Source organism: Andrographis paniculata, unplaced genomic scaffold (genome assembly GCF_009805555.1).
Source record: "Andrographis paniculata isolate CXL003 unplaced genomic scaffold, ASM980555v1 Contig14END, whole genome shotgun sequence".
Lineage (NCBI taxonomy): Eukaryota > Viridiplantae > Streptophyta > Magnoliopsida > Lamiales > Acanthaceae > Andrographis > Andrographis paniculata.
Window position 1 is genome coordinate 2,260,321 of NW_026137424.1, and position 20,785 is coordinate 2,281,105.

The window sequence follows — 20,785 nt, forward strand, 5'->3', positions numbered from 1 at the left end:
ATATATATATATATAGATAGTAGAAGGTATGTCTTAATATCAATATAGATATAATAAATGCATTGATATATGACAATAATATATGCAATACATATTACAATTAATTTAAACACATAAGATATGTCAATATAATACACATTTAAAATAAAATATACAATAAATGATGACAATTTACACAATATATGTTATATTAATTGAAGACATACACTGATAGACTATATTACTAATAGCAAATTAAATCTCAATTATTTATTTTGATATAATTTAATTTAATTAAAATAATTAAATATTGATTAAGAGTGTGGATTATTTCTTAATATATGCTTTAGCACATGATCCAATGTCTTAATGATAGGGCTAAGTAGCACTCTAATCATTTGTTAAGACATTGATATATGGTGTGGTAATTTTAAGTGAAAAATAAAAATAATTTATTATTCGTTTGTGAATCATATCTATTAAATAAATTAAAAAAAAAAAAGAAAAATTGGTTTGTTAAAATAATAAAATAAATATATTAATGATGGATAAATGCAGTGCGTGTTGAATCACAACATTCGACAATGTTGAATATAATAATTTCAATTGGTTTAGCAAATTGATTTTGTGATTTGGTTGTGGTCCAAATAGAAAAGACTAATTTATTATTATTATTATTATTATTATTATGTGTGTGTGTGAATTGGGACAAGGTGAGTACGAGACAGTCGGTCCATAAGCTAATCATAACAGTTTTGATAATTATAATGTTTCTTAACATAATTACACACAAAACACCAAATATTAGGGTGTGTGTTTTTTTTGGTTTATTTTTAAAAAATTTGTTTGTGTTTTGTATTAAAATAATGTTTGATAAAATAGTTTGTAAAAAAATATCTTTTTAAAAACGCAAAGTTCAAATAATAAAATTTGAAAAACTTTTGATAAAAAAAACACACTCTAATTGTTTGATTTTGATTTAAAATTTTTGTTGTAAATAATACTCCCTCCGTTTCAAATTGCATCTCTGGGTGTCTGGGTTAACGTAGATACGAGAATTTATGATATGTACAATTAGTAGATAAGTAATAATGTATTAGTGAAAATAAAATTTAAAATGAGATTAAAGTGTGTAATTATTTAAAAAAAAAATGATATGAGACGTGAGACAGACATAAACGACAATATGAACATAATAGGCGGCACGGAGAGAACATTTGAATGTGATATTATATTAGAAAAATATATATATTTTTATTAAAAAATCATACAACTTGAATAATATGACTTGAGTTTGAAACTCAAAACACACTGACTCTAAAATTGTATTCTTTGTCGGTTTGGTTTCAATTTTTTTTTTCTTTTTATACAACAATAATAATTTCCTCTTTTTCTAAAAATAAATAAATAAATAAATTATTACAACACAACTACTATTAAAAATAAAAATTCAAACTAAACTAAAAAAAAAAAAAAAGCGCTTATTTTGAAAAATCAGCACAAAAATAAAACCCGTGTTGTCTAATTTATATATACAATATATAAGTGTTGTATGAATATTTATTATATTGAATTAATGGTAATATATATTATATGAAACTATGCCATGTGTTATTCATTCAAACATTTTAATTTATAAATCATATTTGTTAATTATATCGTATTTTATTTTTAAATTATATTTGTGTGTTGTCTATCAACCATTTGCGTGTGTACATTGTAAGTAATAATATTATAAAAATGTATGTAGGGTGATTTGTGGATATGAATCATATGAAATATATATATATATATATATATGAGAGAATCGGATTTGTAGTAGATTTTATTCATTTAGGAAATGGAGCTCAAATTATTTATTACCCTAAATACCCGACAATATGTTATGTTGGTGGAGGAACAAATATTATATATTTATTTATTTGCTTATTTAATTGCATATATGTCATCACTCATATCTCACCCACAACACAACATATTTGGAAAATTTTTAAATGCTTTTTAATTTATACAGTTATTATGTATTTTGTATAGCATTTTCATAGGCTAATTAATTTTTATTAACTCTCTAACTATTCTTATATATATTAATTTACAAAAATATGTTAAATTAGAAGATTTAATAGTGTTGAATATTGCTAACCTAACATATGGGTTATTATCACTATTGACCAAAAAAAAAAAAATTAATAACCAGCAGCTAGTTGATATTACCTCTTTGTTTTCTTAATCGCATCGGATAAATTTCGGCTAAACCTAATAACCTACAAATTAGGTCCGACAAAACAAATCATACTGGACTAACCATATATGGTAGATAAGATCTGGAGACGTCGAGATTTGGATTCATGACCTGACGGTCACGAATTTATCCCCCCAACCCAACTTGAGTCTATAGATAAGAAAGTTTCCATAAAGATAAATTGTCACATGCCTACATTCACATTCAAAAAATAAATAAATAAATAATGCATGCATGCATATATATATATATATATATATTTGCACATGAAGTCCAAATTTATGTCTACTTGGAGGCAACACACTTTCGAGTGTCTCTACATAGGCTTATCTTATGGTACTATGCTATTGCTATGGCTATGCCTTTTGTAATTTTACACACACTCACACACCACACACTGAGACATATAGTCTTCCATATCTAAGCAAAAGTTGATGTATACCAACCTTCATGTGGCCAAATTTCACTTCAAACCAACTAAAAGCTAAACACACCATTATATTCCACCCCATGTGAATTCCTTTTTTTAAAAAAAACTAATAATGGGCATAGGCATGGAATTATAGAGACAGAATATATATATATATATGTAAATAAAGGGGTGTTTGACAATAGAAATTTTATAACAATATATTAGGATGATTATTTTCTGCACAAACAATATGCTGACACTGATGCTTGCCCACTCTCTAGTGCTAAAAGTTCATTAATGGGGTAAATAATATGTAGTGAAAGCACATATATGAGAACCACATATAATATTGATCCACAACATATAATTTGTATCAATATAGTACAAATACAAAATAAGAAGTTACCTGACTATAATTTATACAGCACGGGAATTTCAATAAACAGGTATATTCATAAAACATGCTGTAAAGTATGAACTGTCGGCACATGTTTTCAAATAACACAATATCTATTGTATTATATTATTTGTTTATTTTTTTATATATTGACTATGGTACTGATTTGTCCTAGTCAGGATAATCCGTAGTGAATGATGTTTTGTTTGGCAATGAAAAGTAGCACATTGTAAAGCCTTGCTTTGCTCTAATATTAAATAGAGAATCATTTGGATTTTGTCCCTATTCTAGGGTTCTATAGCTTCAAACACCAATAAGACTTGAAGGGAAACTTTTCTTTCCTTCTTTAAATATATATAAAAGGAAAGTGATGTTTCCCACCATTTTAGACCACTAAGGATCAAGAAAACAATAGAATACAACACCTCTAGCTTTATTAGGAGCTTAAAATTAGGCTTGAAATTAGGCAGAGGGGCGAAATGCATTTACAAAATTTGAAATTTATGATACTAGAATCTTATGTTATAGCTAGGCAAGAACATTTTAAGCACATTTAGCTCCAAGTTTATCTAGAAAATCGATAAAGAGATATCTAGAGACGATTTGATAAGCTTGTACCACAAATTCAATCAAGAGAAATTTTCGGGTCGTTTTCTTTGTTTCAAACTGATGTTTACAAAATAGATATGTCACTAATTTTATTCTACACTAGTGCACATTAGTATGAACCACAACCCACTACTTCGATAAATCAAACATCATTTGAATAAAACACACCAAATAATACTACTAATAATAATATTTCGAATCTTGACAATTCAAGTCATTGTCCAAAGAATTATACCCTCATATCTTGAAAGTGTAACCAACAACACAAATTTTTTGAAAAGATGCTATATGTGACTTGTTGAGAGAGACTTGAGATGAGGAAGCCAAAAAAAATATAAAATGGAAAAAGGCTTGACAGATAAGCATAATTAATTCACCTTTCTTGCCCCTATAATGATTCTAGCTAGTTTCATATAATCTTATGGATGTCATGTGTTGGATTTTAGACTATACTTGCACGTCCATGAACAACTATATGATCAGTCGTTGTAAAGGCAAAAAGAAAAATAAAATGGGCCCTGAAAACTCACCTCATCCACCATAATCTTAATTCCATGTCAAGTAACAATCACCATGAACTATCAAGGGCTGTTTCCAGAAGGATCACTGCTGGTGACAAAACTTAAACAAAATTATTTCCACGAGATTAGAGAGAAATATCCAGCAGTATTAAAAATTAAAAATAAAAGATTACATTTGATAATAAAGTAGAAGGACAAGAACAAATAATTGTGTGTAACTAAGAATTATAAAATAATGAGCAAAAAGATGGCTTTTTTGTTGTGTCTAACTCAAGTACTCTATTCCAGAAGACTTTTTGCTCACTTTTGAAGAAAATGGACAGGAAAAGAACAAAATAATAGGCAGATTATGCTGGCCAAACTTACCTAGCCAGAAGAGGGTAAGGGGTCAAACAAGAAACTGAACTTTCTTGTAACAGCATTCAGCAATGCAGCATTTTGGTAGGGGCCTCCCCCCCAAGCTTTGCACTCTCTCCTGCACAAAAACCAAATGCTTTAATTTTAATTTTTTTAATGCAAATGTGTGTTCGTGGTTGGGGGTGGGAAAATGAATGCAGTAGTAACTTGGGAAAAGCAAAATTAAATAAACTCTGGAACAATGCTGGATAGCTACTATAACAAGAGTATAAATAAATAAATAAAAATTAAAAACAGGGAGAAAATTGACTTGTCATTGGCACTGATAATTAGCAACTTAGTAGGGGACCCAAAGGCTCTGGCTGGGACTCTCTCTACAATAATTCATCGATCAAAACCTGACAAGTGAGGATGGATTACAACATGCAGGATCATATTATACTGTGCAGAAAATGAAGTCATATGAATTCCAAACATGTGAAAAGGAAAATGTTAAAGAAGAAAACTGTTGGTTGGCTGGTCCAGAGTAGTATTAATATCTCCTCTTTGAAGTAGCACAAATTAAAGAATGATGCATAAAATCAAAGGTACAGTCAGGAAGATATGAAGAGGTTGCTGGAGATATGGGACCAAGTGAGGATGAAACGTGTAGCCACCCCATATCATGGGGTAGACCAGATTCCTATAATTAATTATGTGGGATTTCAATAAAAATCCCATTTTTAGTTTTCACTAAATTTAATAAGCTACTTACTTTTACCGTGCATATATACTCAACACTTATCTTCCTTCCACTGATAAATGTGTATAAGATGTAATGTATACATATACATTACATATACATATATATGTATATATATATAGAGAGAGAGAGAGAGGGAGGGAGGGAGGTAATTAAAGGGTGGACAATATATTTCACAAACTCCATATTTCAACATCTCTTGACTCCTTAACCTATGTTTCCTTTAAATTCTCTTTCATTTCTTGCATTTCTCAGCCTATTCTTCCCCACCACCCTCTTACTTTAGAGAGAGAGAGAGAGATTGTGTAGGAAGGAAAATCACCTCTCACCCTCCTTCCAATCTTGTTTATACATAAGAGATGTTCATCAGACAATCTTATTGCAGATTCAAGCATAAAGCGGTGGCTCTAAGGCTTCTCTTAGTTCTCTTACTTGGCTCTACGCTATACAGAGAGCATTTGGGTTCGAATCACAACCCCGAAGCCATTCCTAGAGACTACCCCTCCTTGATCCCAACAATGGTGAGTTCATCAATGGCAAAGATGACATTCGATGGCTACCTAAGCTTTGACAATATCGAACATGCAGCAAAGGATTTTGGCAACATATACCATCTAATGCCGTCAGCAGTTTTACATCCGAAATCTGTTTCAGATATATCTTGCATCATAAAACATGTATTTAATCTAGGCTTGAATTCTGACCTCACGGTAGCCGCCAGGGGCCATGGCCACTCCGTGGAAGGCCAGGCACAGGCGGACCGGGGTATTGTAATCAATATGGAATCGCTTCGTGTACCTGATATGAGCTTTCACACTGGAAAGCATCCTTATGTGGAAGTGTCAGCTGGAGAACTTTGGATTGATATTTTGCATGAGAGTCTCAAAAAGGGACTTGCACCGAAATCCTGGACAGATTATCTTCATCTTACAGTCGGAGGGACATTGTCGAATGCTGGAATCAGCGGGCAAGCATTCCGGCATGGGCCGCAGATCAACAATGTTTACCAGCTGCAAGTTGTTACAGGTTAAATCGGTTACATTGCATGCATAATTATTTTTATTTTCAATTCAAACTGATCGACAAATGCAGGAGGAAATAATACATACATCTTCACAGAGAGTTTTCTGAGATTAATACAGGTGTCTCTGTGCAGGTAGAGGCGAAGTTGTAACATGTTCGGAAGAGCAGAACACTGATCTATTCCACGCTGTCCTTGGAGGATTGGGGCAATTCGGAATTATCACCCGGGCTCGAATTTCCCTTCAGCCAGCTCCAAAAATGGTTATTCCCTGATCAGAATAAAAACCAGGGCATTATTTAGCATGTAGGATATTATATATCAACCTTACATCGTGTTTCTCTTGTAACAGGTTAAATGGATAAGGGCACTGTACTCAGACTTCTCGACATTCACCAAAGATCAAGAAGATCTCTTAGCATCTGAAAAGTCCTTCGATTACATAGAGGGGTTCGTCATCATAAACAAAACAGGTCTACTGAATAACTGGAGATCATCTTTCATTCCCAAAGACCCGGTTCAGGCAGAAGAGTTCACTTCCGAAGGTAGGATTCTGTACTGCCTGGAAGTTGCAAAATACTTCACCCCACAAGAGGAGGATCATATCGATCAGGTGAGATGTTTTCTGAACTGTAATCGCATACAGCTACTCGAAAATGGAAATCCTCACCTTCATTTGCTGGTGTGCAGGATGTCGAAAACATGCTATCAGGACTAAATTACATTAAATCTACACTCTTCCAGGCACAAGTGCCTTACGTCGATTTCCTTGATAGAGTGCATGTTTCCGAAATGAAACTCCGGGAACAAGGCTTGTGGGAGGTGCCTCATCCATGGATCAATCTTCTTGTTCCAAAAAGCAGTATTCATGAATTTGCTAAAAATGTGTTTGGGAGCATTGTGAAAGACACCAGCAATGGCCCTGTACTGATCTACCCTGTCAACCAATCAAGGTACTAATCCCTTTAACCCACCCCCGTCCCCATCCCCATCTCCAGCACATTCCTTTTTGTGATATCCTAACATTCTTAAACAGGTGGAAGAACACAACATCTTTGATTACGCCGGGGGAGGATGTATTCTACTTGGTTGCTTTCCTATCCTCAGCAGTACCATTTTCGACAGGAAAGGATGGATTAGATTACATTGTCAGCCAAAACAATAGAATTCTGGATTTGTGTGAAAAGCCCCATCTCGGAATCAAACAGTATTTGCCACATTACAGCACTACAGAGGAGTGGAAAACTCACTTTGGCACTCACTGGGAAGCTTTCTCGAGAAGAAAATTGACCTACGATCCCCTGGCAATTCTGGCTCCTGGACATGGAATCTTCCAAAGAGCACGCGCCTTCGGACGACAGTGACCTCCAAATTGGAAGTTACTGGATGAACAGAGCTGCAAAAAAACGCAAGCACATAAATCAGAAGCCAACTAAATGTACAATAGAACAATTTTTGGGATTCATGCCTCTGATTTGAACACCATATCAAATGTGCTTTTCATGATTAAAGCATCCCATTCCCACCCTCGATAAAAACGTAGAAAGGCATTAATAATTGTTCCACTGTCAATTTGAGAAATAAGTTCATCAGTCTGGTTTGGTTTCTACCGTGGTGAATCGATTCTAATTTCTACAGCCGTAGGGTTAACCAGAGAATAGACGGTGAGGATTGAATGAGATTGCGACTGTACAACGCTCACTTCGATTGCACTGCAATTTATATACATTGTATATTCCTTAATCGCAGATGCGAATTATTAATCGAACAATACTTCCATGAAGAAGACGAAGAGCAGACACGAGGCTGCTGTTCAATCCGATGGATAATTATTTCACTGTCGCCTACGTTTAGGAAGAAGAAGAAGCACAAAATGCACTTGGACATTAATTGTTGAGTGTTGCAGCGAAAACGACGACGAAGAAGCAGCAGAAGCAAAATTGATCGGTAGCAGTAAAACAATGGAAAATCGAAGTGCAGTATGCAGGAAGCTATGCAAACAACTGAAATTTTGTCAAACCATGAGTTACGCCGTAAAATTGTCGACGATAGATATTCTGCAGCGAACCGGCGATGTAACACAAACACCGGCGACGATGTTTCCGGTGACGAAGATCCTATTCTTAATTCGGAATTTTGGTGGAATAAAAAAACACCTTAAACGTACTTATAATTATATAATTACTTCTATGTGTTTATTTAACCAAAATTTCCCAATTTTTTTTTTTTTTTTAAAAAAAAATGTTTCTTGAACACATTTATTTTTTTAGGGAAAAAATAATAGCAGCCCCTATAACCAACATATATTATAATATTATTTTGTTCCATATTAAATTTTTTATTTATATTTGGTGTTATTATTTTTTACATTAAAAATATTTTTAAAATTTTGTGATATTTTTTTATTATATTTTGATATAATAATTAATATTTAAAATTCTATAAAAAAATAAATGAAAAGTTTAATTTTGAATAAAAAAAATATAACATAAAACATGCTATAAATTATCTATAAATATAACTGGTCGCACATACATTGAGACTATTATTAATTTTTTTTCCCATATTCTTTTATATAAGACCAAAATTACATATAGAATTATATTATAACGCAACATTTGTATTTTGATAATTTTTTTTTATATTATGATCAAAATTGATACATTTTAGTTATATATATATTTTTTATTATATTTGAACTATTATTCATTTTTTTTTCATATTTTTTTATATATATTATTACATTAAATTAATACTTAAATTTAAAATTTAAATCAAAATCAAACAAATTTGTATCACCATCTTTAATAATAATAAGAGTAAATTGTACAGACTCCGGAGGCCTCCGAATCTTATTTGTCACAAATGGTTCGCACAACTTATTTTATTGAACTTAATTTGCAAATTATTACATTTGACCAAAAATTTATCTAGAGCGCACTCCAGAGATAGTAGTCGTTGCTTATGAGCCGTCTTAAAAAAATAAAATAAAATAAATTGTAATATTTTATTATATTGAATGTAAACATGTATGTTGATATTTTTATCTTTGATTTTATGTAAATAATTATATTTGTAACGGGTGGGTCGGTTCGGGTCGTACCCGACCCATGTTGCCATCCTATTCAGACGCAGGTGCATCCAGTTAGTGTGAGGATGTCCGCAGGCGATCAAATGGCGTCAAAAACTTTTCAAATTAGGGCAATTACGCTCCATCCCTAAACCCTCCTCCTCCGTCGGTGCTCTGTATCCCCCAACGCTCGAGAATGGCCGGCGATGGGGACATGGGTGGCTGGACTGATCTCCTGCATTCCTCTTCCAAGCTTATAGAACAAGCTGCTCCTTCCGCGCAGTTTCCTCCGCTTCAGGTATCGCTGGAATTTCCTCCTACTGTGGAAAAATGCTGTGTTTGCGTTACTTCTGGCTTAATTTGACTCGTTTTGCTGTGGTTTTGTTGGGAAAAAAAATAGAGGAATTTGGATCAGTTGGAGGCGCTTTCGAAGAAGCTGAAAGCAAAAACTCTACGAGCGGAAGCTCCTTCTCAGTCTATTGCAGCTACTAGGTATTTTGTTTCCCTGGTTGTTAACGAGTTGATTTTACTATTTTTATTGTATTGAAGGGTTTTGCTGCTGTTTTTGTTAACATTGGGATGGTATCCAGGGTTTAGCTGGGAAGATGTGTAGAATCTAATTGACCAATTTGATGGATCGTATATAATGTAATCTAATTAACGAGAATCAAGGATGGATCCTGGTGTTTTGAAAGGAGGCTGAGTGTCCGTAAAAAACAAACACACAATTATTAAGATCAACATTGTAGGAATAATTGTTTAAACCAAATAAATGTTTTTAGAAGCATCTTGAAATTCTAGACCAACATTGCTTGAATCATAAGATTTTTTTTTTTTGAACTGATCATATATGATGTAGGCTAATATGCCACAGGTTGTGATTTGTTGTACCGTTAACATTGCTGTGTTGCATTTTCAGTCCTTTGTAAAATAAACTGGTTATAATGCCCAGGTTATTAGCTCGAGAGGGATTAAATGCAGAGCAGCTAGCTCGTGATCTGAAGTCCTTTGAGTTGAAGGTAAACTCTTTTTTGCCGAGCATTTCTCTTGATCTTATTACAAGCGTATGTATGCTCTGGCAGTTGACCATTTGGGTTGTCAAAAATGTCTCGTGTAACCATTTTCATGTATCAACGGGAACACCTACTTTATTAATGGGCAATTAGGTTTTGAAGGTGGTTGTGTTTTTTTTCTGAATGTGGATGCTAGATAAAAAAAATACCATTTTAACTTTATGTTTTACATCCATGATCCATTGGACATCATATGGATAATTTTATTGATGTGCATTCTATCTTGGTTAATAGCTGTCATTTCTTGTTTTCTTCTTATATTTACCCAATTCCGTACACACACATATTCACACACCTATATTTGCGTATATTCACCTTTATACTTGACTGTTTTGGTGTTCATTCACATTTCAAAGACAACATTTGAAGATGTCTTTCCTGCTGAGGCAACTACAGTGGAGGAGTATCTTCAACAGGTAGTTTCATCCCTTGATATCATAAGGACAACCAGTAATAGAATGCAAACGTCTTGGTAGATTTTCCTTGTTAATGGTCATGTGATTGTTGCAACTTAGGTCCATGAAATGGCAATGATCTCAGCTGTTCAGGAAGCTCAGAAGGACAACCTGAGAAGTTTCAATGATTACATGATGTCTGTTTTGGAGGTGAGTATCTGGATCATGATTACTGACTCTTTGGTGTACCTGGCTGACAAGTGACATATCTTAACTTTAAGTCCCATGTCCTGTTTCCATGATGATTTTCTTCGTAGGATGACTGGCAAAAGGAAAAAAGGGATTTTCTACAGAGCTTGGTCCGAATTACACCACTGCCTAGAACAAATCCTCATGACTCTGGCTCTGGGTTTAATCGCCTGGCTCAAGTTTTGCCTGCGGCTTCTAGTCCCCAGGTTTCATCTGGTCCATCTATCATAGACCGTGCACCTTCAGCTAGTAGACCTGTTATTGAAAGAAAGGCTGCAGCTTATGCGGAAGTTGTGAAGAACCTTAACAATGCAAGGGAAAACGGCGTAGCCTTCAAGGTAGGAGATTAGTAAAAACTTTATCATGAACTTTCTTTTTAAGTCATTAGGACTGCAGACTAAGTGTATTGGCCTAACTTATTTGACTTCTCCATGATTACATTTGTTTTCTTTGATTTATTTATTCAAGATTAGAAAATGGCTTCTGTGCTATTTTTGAGTTAGGCCTGGTGCAAACGTAAAATCGTGGAAACTAATTGTTCATTTTTCTCAGCCTGCGGCAGCTTTCAAAAATGCATGTGATAATCTGAAACTTGATGGATCTGGTGCAAAATCTGTAAGCATGATGAAAATATGGCACCTAATTATGGTATGTTGCAGATGATCTTTGTTCCTGTTCTCTTTTTCTCTGTTCTGGCAGTTAGTTATTTGTTACTAGAAAGAAGTTGTGACTTTTTCTGGGTTCCTAAATTATATTTTTGCCAGACATTAATGGGCGAGGATAGAGCTGTTCAACGGAATGTTTCTAAAAGAATGTCCCTGGTAATAGGAGCGAGGCACCATCTGGAATGGGGACATGAGAAGCATGTGAAGGATCTGATTCAGAGTCATCCCGCTCAGGTAAGGAATAAGTAGATATTACTAAGTACTTATTCACCTGTCTGGGGCTTGCAGTATGCATTACATTTCTTCTGAGGGATTCGGAAACAATTGCAGTGTATCATATTGTGTTGCTTGAACTTTTTATGAATTTCATCTCCATTGCCTCACAGTGCAGTCCAATTTACAAGTTGTAGTTCATCTGTTGATATGATTGTAGGCTTCACTTGGTGGGGCTGTTGGAAATCTACAAAGGATTCACGCATTCCTTCGGGTTTGTTTGAGCTTACTTCTATGTTGGGAATGTATATAAATACAAAAGCAGACTTACACTAAGCACACTATTTATATGCATTTTGCAGATTCGCCTAAGGGATTATGGAGTTCTGGATTTCGATGCGGGCGATACCCGTCGACAACCTCCAATAGATACCACTTGGCAGCAGGTTTGGAACTGTTCTAATTGTACTAAGGTTCCTAGATAAATTAGGGGTGTGCATGTGACATGCACTCTAGAACAAAATCAAGCACCTTCCCATTACTTTAAACTGTAGGTGGATGGTCATTTAACATAGTATTAGAGTGGGGAGGTCTTATGATCAAATCCTGGTGCCATCCATTACTGAAAAATTGTAACATGATAGGGCTTTGTGGAAAGAATACTGCTTGCATGCCCGGGATTACTTTGAAGATACTGAATTTGAATATCCATATATATAACATGATCCATTTCACATGAACTTAAGTTTTTAAGTTGGATAGTAATTAATATAAACAATTGTTTGTTTAATCTCCTTTCAAGTATAATGTTATCATAACAATTTATACATGGCATTCTTGTTAAACTAATCCCTCCTTTGTTTTTCTCTGTTAAACCATAGATATATTTTTGCTTGAGAACTGGATATTATGATGATGCTAGAGAAGTTGCTCGAGCATCTCGTGTCTCACAGCAATTCACCCCTCTGGTATGTTTGGGTTGAACATACTTCATCACTACATTGCCCGTTCTTGTTCTTGTTCTTGTTCTTGCTCTTTTTTTAAAAAATAAATATATTGTTTTCCTATCGGACTAGCTTGCTGAGTGGATTACTACTGGAGGTATGGTATCAGCAGAAACTGCTGCTGCTGCTTCTGAAGAATGTGAGAAAATACAACGGATGGTTGACCGAGTTGGAAGACCTTCATATGACAAGAAGAAATTGCTCTTGTATGCTATTATATCTGGTTCCAGGCGACTGATAGATCGACTTCTCAGAGAATTGCCTACCATTTTTAATACAATTGAGGATTTCTTATGGTTCATGTTGTCTGCTGTTCGAGAAAGCCCTGATGGCTCATCTTATTCAGTTTCCCGCAGTGATGGATCACCCCCCTACAGCTTGGAAGATCTGCAGGCTTATCTTAATAAGTTTGAACCATCATATTATACAAAGAATGGGAAAGACCCTTTGGTGTATCCATATGTTTTGCTTTTAAGCATCCAGCTTCTTCCTGCTGTTCTTCATTTGTCTAAAGATGTAGGAGACGAGGCGTATAGTGTTGATTCTGTGCACATATCAATAGTGTTGGCAGACTATGGTGTTCTCTCTGAAGGTTCTGGGCCAGGAACAAAAATGGGAGTGATGGATGCTTTTGCTGAGGCTTCTAGCATAATTAGGCAGTATGGGGCTGCTTATTTGCGCCATGGTGACCTGCTAATGGCACTGGAGTATTATGTTCAAGCTGCTGCTGCTGTGGGTGGGGGGCATTTGTCATGGATTGGAAGAGGAAATGTGGATCAACAAAGGCAGCGGATGCTGATGTTGAAGCAACTTCTTATGGAGATTCTGCTTCGTGATGGTGGCATATTTTTGTTGCTTGGCTCAAGGGGTAGAGGGGAAGAGGGCCAGTTGGCAAGGTTTTTCACTGATGGGGCGACAAGACATCAGTTTTTGGTTGAAGCTGCTCGGCAGTGTCAAGATGCTGGTTTGTATGATAAGGTATTATGTGTGGGATTTTATAAATAAATTAAATCTTCCACTGTCTTAAGCTTAATAATTTATATCTTGAGCCAATACAAATTGTCCTGATTTTTTAGTTAGATTCATTCATATATGGTCTATACACGTCAAAATGGTCAAACAAGCTGATGCTCATTATCTGTATGTAATCTGGTTTCGTGTATCCATGATACAGCTCTTTTCTCTCACTTATAATTTTGGAGTGCGATGCATTATTGCTATGGGTATCATTTGGCACTCTAAACAGAAACGTACATTCTTATACACATCTCCTTTTCCTGCGAGTCTCCTGCATTATATATTGATATTACTCTTTGAATATTTAACTGTTTATCTTGTTTTTCCGTGTATTGATTTTCTAATGATGCTTTGTATTCAATGAGATTAGTGCACCAAAGTCATCAATTAATCTAGTTTATCTACCTTTTCCATATTCCAGTCCATTGAAATTCAGAAAAGGATTGGAGCATTTTCGTCTGCATTATACACAATAAACAAGTGCTTATCAGAGGCCATTTCTGCCCTATCACGTGGTGGACTAGATGGAGAAAGCAGAATTACGGGACTCATACATACTGGCAATGAGATCCTGGAGACATTCAAATATTCCCCTGAAATCAGGTTCTTTCCGGGCTTTCTAATCAAATTACGTTTACTTTTTTGTTTAGAGTATGCTACATTAATTTCCAACATGATGCACCTTCAATATATGGTTTCTTTTTTTGAAATTGTGTTTTATGATATGATGACCATCTTAGGACATTAAACTTGTTATTACTCATATTATTTTCTTAACAAGAAGGCCTGAGATCAATCAAACTCTATAGACTGCAATCTGGTTATCTCTCTAAGAGATTGGTTCCACTGGAAGTTCTTACATATTTTAGGAAATGATGAGATTAAACTAGAATATTCCTTGTTGTGCTCATCATGACCTGTTTTTTAACATCTCGATTAGAAGTATGCAGTAGTACTCGGAAAATGTTAGAATGTGTTCACTTAGTGTTTTTAAATTAGAATGATTTTTTTTTTTTTGTTAGTTATTGAGAATTGTATTAGTATTTTGGGGGATTGTGATAAGGTTTGAGTGAAATAATTTTTATTATTGTTCAAAATATGTTGTGAGATATTATTTTTTTATTGGAAAATTGTAAAAAAAAATTGGGGGGAATTTGTAATTAGAATCATCAAGTTTGGGCTAAAATATAAATGTAACTTCTAAAGTAATCCATGAGTTATTTTGTCTCTTAATAATTCTACAAGTACACAAAAAATTTAAGATGGATTTGTTTTTTTATGTTAGAAAGAGGAATCATATTGGTAATATAAAAAGTACTCCCTCCGTCCCAATACAAATTCATGTTTATCATTTTTGTTCGTATCAAAACAATAGTTTTATTTCCATAAATAATTATATCACTATAAAATTACCCATATTTTTTCATTATTATTACACAATTACCACTACTTTTTACCCTAATACACTCGCAAGGGCAAAATATCTTTTACTTGTACTCTTATCCACTACCAATATAATATCAATATTCTTTAAATCTCGTACCAAACACAACCCAAACTATAGTTCTGGGATTGTGGGAGTAATATTTGAATTGTCAACTTTTTGTGATGAATAAAGAAGATATATTATAAAGCGTTAATTTATGTATATATTGTATTTTTTAATAACATATATGGGAATAGTGTCTCTCATAAATTCCAAGTGAACAAACCTAGTGTTTAAGCTGGTGATAAATTTTGCTTGTTCTACACTCTGAGCTTCTTGCCTGTGCAGCATTTCGATGCAAAAATTGCACATATTTCTTTATAACTTCTGAAATTATTGTCCGATAAATTTCCAAATATTGTTGTCAACTGAATATTGGATATGAACTCTGTCGGCATCCATGTATTCTTCTCCAGTCCACAAGAGAGAGCCAGCGTGATGGAGCAACAGACTGTCACGAGACAGCTCGAGGCAATCTTAGCCATCAACAAACTAGCAAGATCCGGGAACCATCTGGATGCCCTGAGGGAGGTCGCAAAGCTTCCATTTCTTCCCCTCGACCCCAGAGGACCTGACTTGGTCACCGACACTTTCCAAAATCTATCGCCTCACGTCGAAGCCTGTGTGCCCGGGCTGCTCAAAGATGCCCTCAACTGTTTGGATAATGTGAAGGACACAGACGGCTCCCTTCGTGCCTTGAGAGCAAAGGTCTGATTAAGCTTCTTCTTGTTGTCCTGACCATTTCTGGAACTGTGTTTGTTATTCGAACTGTATATTTTTACTTATTTTGCAGATCGCCAACTTGCTCGCCAGCAACTTGAACAGAAACTGGCCGCGCGATTTGTACGACAAGGTTAGCCGGAGCCTGTGATTTAGGCAAGGTGCAGTTTATACAGAATCAATCTATGCAGGTAATTACTGATAACAAGTTTAGATCTTTATGGTTAAATTATATTTGAAATGATTTCATCAAATTCTTTAGTTTCAATTTTAAAATTTCAGAAGTTGGTTATGAATTTCAAAACTATCCTTTTTAATATTTCAAATGCTTGCTGCAAGCAAATATAGGATTTTAATTGTGATGTATTTCAAATTTATTTATTTAACGGGGCTTTCAGAGTTCTGTTCTATATTTGAAAAGGTACACAAAAGGCAATTGACAAACTTGGTTATGTTTTTTTGTTTTTTTTTTAGGTATCATTTGTGCTCTAAAGGATCCGAGGCTTATCACCAAATCGGGTAATTTGGTATATTATTTTATGTTTTCGGGTATTTTGAATCTGAAATTTTTTAAATGAAAAAGATGTTTTTTATGTGCTGTTTTGAATTTATGAAACCATTATAAATATGCAATTAATATGATCATTTAAATAATAAAAAAAACTAATCTTTATACATATTTTAAATTAAAGATAACTATATATCAATAGGTTTGAAAAAAGAAAAACAACTATCGTTAAAGCTCAATACTCCTTATTATATATTGATTTGTAGTTAAAAAAAGAAAAAAACAAAAACAAAAACAAAAACAAAAAGATTCTTATTAGTATTGTTTAATATAAAAATAATAATATTTGTGTAATATATTATAAATTATAAGTGTATTTATTACGTTACATAGATAAAATTAGTAATAAATTAGGAAATAGCAGATATGTAATTTTAGGCAGGTGAAGTAACGACACATTCTTGCTCACCGTCCCTGTATAAAGTATACAGGGTTAATTAAAGTTAATATTTCAGTAAAAATATACTTCATCCGTTTGGAAAATTTCGAATAATGGGATTGGTACAAAAATTAAAAAATAAATATTTTATTAAAGAAATGATAAAAACAAATAGAAATGTACTAGTTTGAAATATTTTTAAAAATTTAGTTAGAAATTAGAAAAAATAAAGAGATAAAAGGTGATAAGGTGGTGGTTTTGTTGTAAATAAATGTTAATAGAAGATAATAGTTAAAAGTTAAAATTTGTATTTTACTAAAATTAATAATGAGCTTAATTTAGCTGATATATTAAACTTTAAAAAAAATAATAAATAAAGTGAAAGTAAAGTAAGGGAGGAGGAGAATGTTATTTATTTTCTTGGCACACGTGGTATCATAGTACTATTTAAATTAAAAATAAAAAAAAATATATTCAAATTCAACAAATTATTATGTCCTAATCAAGAAGGGGCATATAATAACAAAAACCCTTCAATTAAATTTTATTCTAATTTACTCAAAATTAGTAAATTATTTTTAAAACTAATATAATATCTAATTTTCTCCATCCTTTCATGAACGTTGTTCTCTTCTTTATTTCATTGTCCTCTGCTATGTGTTGTTATCTCCTATTGCTGGCCTCCTTTGTCCTTTCTCCGGGTTCAATCACTTGTAATATTTAAAATATATTTTTCTTTAGTGTAAAATATTTTTCTTTATTCTATTTAGGTTTTCTAAATAATGTTATTTATTTCGACTGATTTTATTATTGACGCATAGAAAAATATGTATATGTATATATTTTGATGGTGTTTGTTGGTGGGTTTTAGTTTTTTTTTTGAATTTTTGAACAGTAAAAAGTTGAATTTGAATAGTTGTTTGATGTAATGTAATATAAATAGAGGTTGACTTGATATTTTGAATGCAAGATAAATTTATAGTATAATATAAAAAATAAAAAAATTGTTTGATTTGATATTTTTTTAAAGATAAAAGGAATTTGAATAGTATGTTTTCAATTTTTATAATTTAATACTAAAAATACATAATTTATTGGACACTATAAAATATTTTTTATTGGAATAGTAAAAGAAAAAAAGTAACAATTTTCAAATTACTCAGGTGTTTTTGCCAATTAGTTGATAACTTTTAGCTGTTGGTTGATTCAATTAGTTGTTAGCTTATTCAATTAGCTGGTTTGACTAACTGATTTAATTAGCAATATGTATTAAAGTGTTTGGTAAAACAACTGTTTGACATTAGCTATTTATATATAAAATGACTATCAAGGACATTGATATATTTTTTTAAAAAATATTTAATTTTGTTCATTTTGATTTGAAATTTATGAGAACTTTTATTATTAATTATTGAAATTTATAAAAATATTATACAATGTTTATTTTTAATTTTATTATTTAGATCTGAGAAAATTGTTTATACTAAAAGATAATACTCTCTCCGGCAGACACGGTATTTTAGAAGGGGTGTAATTAGTAGATAATTAAGAATGTATTAGTGAAAATAATTATCCTATAATATAAATAATTATAAATTAAGATTAAGATAACTAATTAGTTTAATTAAAATTTTAAAAAATATATATAAAATTAAAAAGTTTAAAATGAGATTAAAGTGTATAATCATTTTCCAAAAAAGGAAAGTGACATGGTATGTGGGACGGACAGAAACGGCAACGTGGACATGGTATGTGGGACGAATGGAGTACTTTTTTATTAAAATTATGTAAAATATAAAATAATAAATACTTCGTATATATATGTTTATTATGTTAATTATTATTTTAATATATATAAATAAATTAATAACCTTTGTTTTTTATAATTTATATGTAATAATTAATAATAGTAATTATTTTAAATTTACAAAAATAAATATATAATTTAATAAATAAATATATTAAAAATAATTAATAAATACTGCTATAAAAATATATTTATATATATAAAATAAATATTTAAGTTTTAAGAATATATAAGGAATAACGAAAAAATCTTTCAAAATACAAGATAGATAAACTTTTCAAAAATTAGTTTTTTCTTTTTTCAAAAAATTCTTTTAAAAAACTAATTTACCAAACACAATTTTTTTTTTTTTACGATCAAACAGTTAAAAACTGTTTCTCAAACACCATCTTAATAATAATAATAATAAATTTAATTCACATTAAATTATTTTATCTTGTAATATGAGCTATAAAGGAGTCGAGCTCGAGCCGCGAAGTGCCGCCGGGCTGGGTTGCCTTCCGCACTCGGGCCCCCAACTCTTCGGCCCGCTTTCTTATCTCCTTCCCTTCTTCCGACACCATCAATCTCCTCAGAACACTCGATATAATCGACGCTTCCACGACCCTCGTACTACAACTCCATTCTTTAACAACAATTCCCGTCTTCAGCACTTGTGACACGAGTCGCGCGTTCATCGGCTGGTCCGAATGCATCGGCCACGTCGCCATCGGCACGCCCATCGAAATACTTTCGACGCAGGAATTCCACCCGCAGTGACTCAGGAACCCGCCCGTCGACGGATGGGCCAAAATCTCCAATTGCGGCGCCCAATCCCGGACCACCATCCCGACACTTTTCGTCCTCTCTTCGAACCCGTCGGGTAGCTCCGGCCGCCTAACTTCCCTGTCATCATCGTGAACGTTCGCCTTATCGGCTTCTCTCAACACCCAAAGGAACTTCACTTTGCTATCCTCCAACCCTTTCGCCAACTCGATAATCTCGGCGTTTGTGAACGAAGTCATCGTCCCGAACGACACGTACGCGATCGATTTCGGGTCTTGCTCGTCAAGCCACTCTAAGCATTCGTGTCGCGTCCTCGGTGTCCCGACGACGTCCTTATTTGGCATCGGAAGAGTCGGCCCTACGGCCCAAAGCTTTCTTCTCCCGACGTACTCAGTTTTTTCTAACATCTCCAAAAACATCGCCTCCATCGCTCTACACGTGTTGAAGATGTCTCCCGACTTCGGCGCCATTCGTTCTAACGCCTCGATTTGTGCCGCCTGGAACTCCTTAACTTCTTCCTGCAATAATTCGTCGACGGAAGGTAAACCCTCCCAAAATTCCGCCACCGTCGACGCTTTTTTCTCGACGTCTTTCAAATAGACCATAGCCATGAAAGACGCCGAGACACAAGGGAGCACGTACGGCTCGGCGTTCGCAATCGAGATGACATCTTGGACCACGGCCGCCATGCAGAAGTCGTGGATCACGACGACTCTCTCGAACTTGGTCGACATTTCCCGAAGGTACGCGGCGACCGGCTCGCGCATGGATAACATGACCCTAAACATCGGAATGAAATGCGTCGGGAATTTTGTTGGCCCGTCGGGGTCGGGATTGGGCGACGGGATCGGCGGAAATTGGATGTCGTGGAAACGGATTCTAGCCATGTCTCGAGGGCTCATTTTGTCGGCGCAACGGAGTCGAGCTTGATGGTTGTGGGCGGCGAATGCGAGGTAGTGAATCGGGATGCCGTAGGAGGCGACGAGGCAAGAAAATTGCAACATTTGGTTGAGATGGCCTTGCGCCGGGAGGGGCACGGCGACGACGAGGGCTCGCTCCAGATCTCGATCGACGACATTGTCTTCTTTTTTCAT

General features: G+C 33.9%; 3 protein-coding genes across 3 annotated transcripts; 2 read left to right on the forward strand and 1 right to left on the reverse strand.

The window, feature by feature from the left end:
• The first annotated feature begins 5,360 nt into the window (after positions 1-5,360).
• Positions 5,361-7,923, forward strand: LOC127259055 (cytokinin dehydrogenase 1-like). The gene is made up of 5 exons (XM_051286205.1): positions 5,361-6,285; positions 6,416-6,543; positions 6,633-6,893; positions 6,971-7,233; positions 7,317-7,923. Exons 1-5 carry the CDS (start codon positions 5,619-5,621, stop codon positions 7,642-7,644), a joined length of 1,647 nt encoding a protein of 548 aa, XP_051142162.1. The 5' UTR covers positions 5,361-5,618; the 3' UTR covers positions 7,645-7,923.
• A 1,534-nt stretch (positions 7,924-9,457) lies between these two features.
• On the forward strand, positions 9,458-16,839 carry LOC127259110 (nuclear pore complex protein NUP93A). Its single transcript, XM_051286261.1, has 16 exons — positions 9,458-9,648; positions 9,751-9,842; positions 10,303-10,369; positions 10,780-10,839; positions 10,939-11,028; positions 11,136-11,405; positions 11,620-11,715; positions 11,832-11,966; positions 12,166-12,219; positions 12,308-12,391; positions 12,827-12,913; positions 13,022-13,927; positions 14,388-14,569; positions 15,869-16,160; positions 16,246-16,363; positions 16,647-16,839. The coding sequence occupies exons 1-15, from the start codon at positions 9,547-9,549 to the stop codon at positions 16,321-16,323; spliced, it is 2,595 nt and encodes an 864-aa protein (XP_051142218.1). The 5' UTR covers positions 9,458-9,546; the 3' UTR covers positions 16,324-16,363; positions 16,647-16,839.
• A 2,518-nt stretch (positions 16,840-19,357) lies between these two features.
• On the reverse strand, positions 19,358-20,785 carry LOC127258572 (zeatin O-xylosyltransferase-like). The gene has a single exon (XM_051285469.1). The coding sequence runs from the start codon at positions 20,783-20,785 to the stop codon at positions 19,358-19,360; it is 1,428 nt and encodes a 475-aa protein (XP_051141426.1).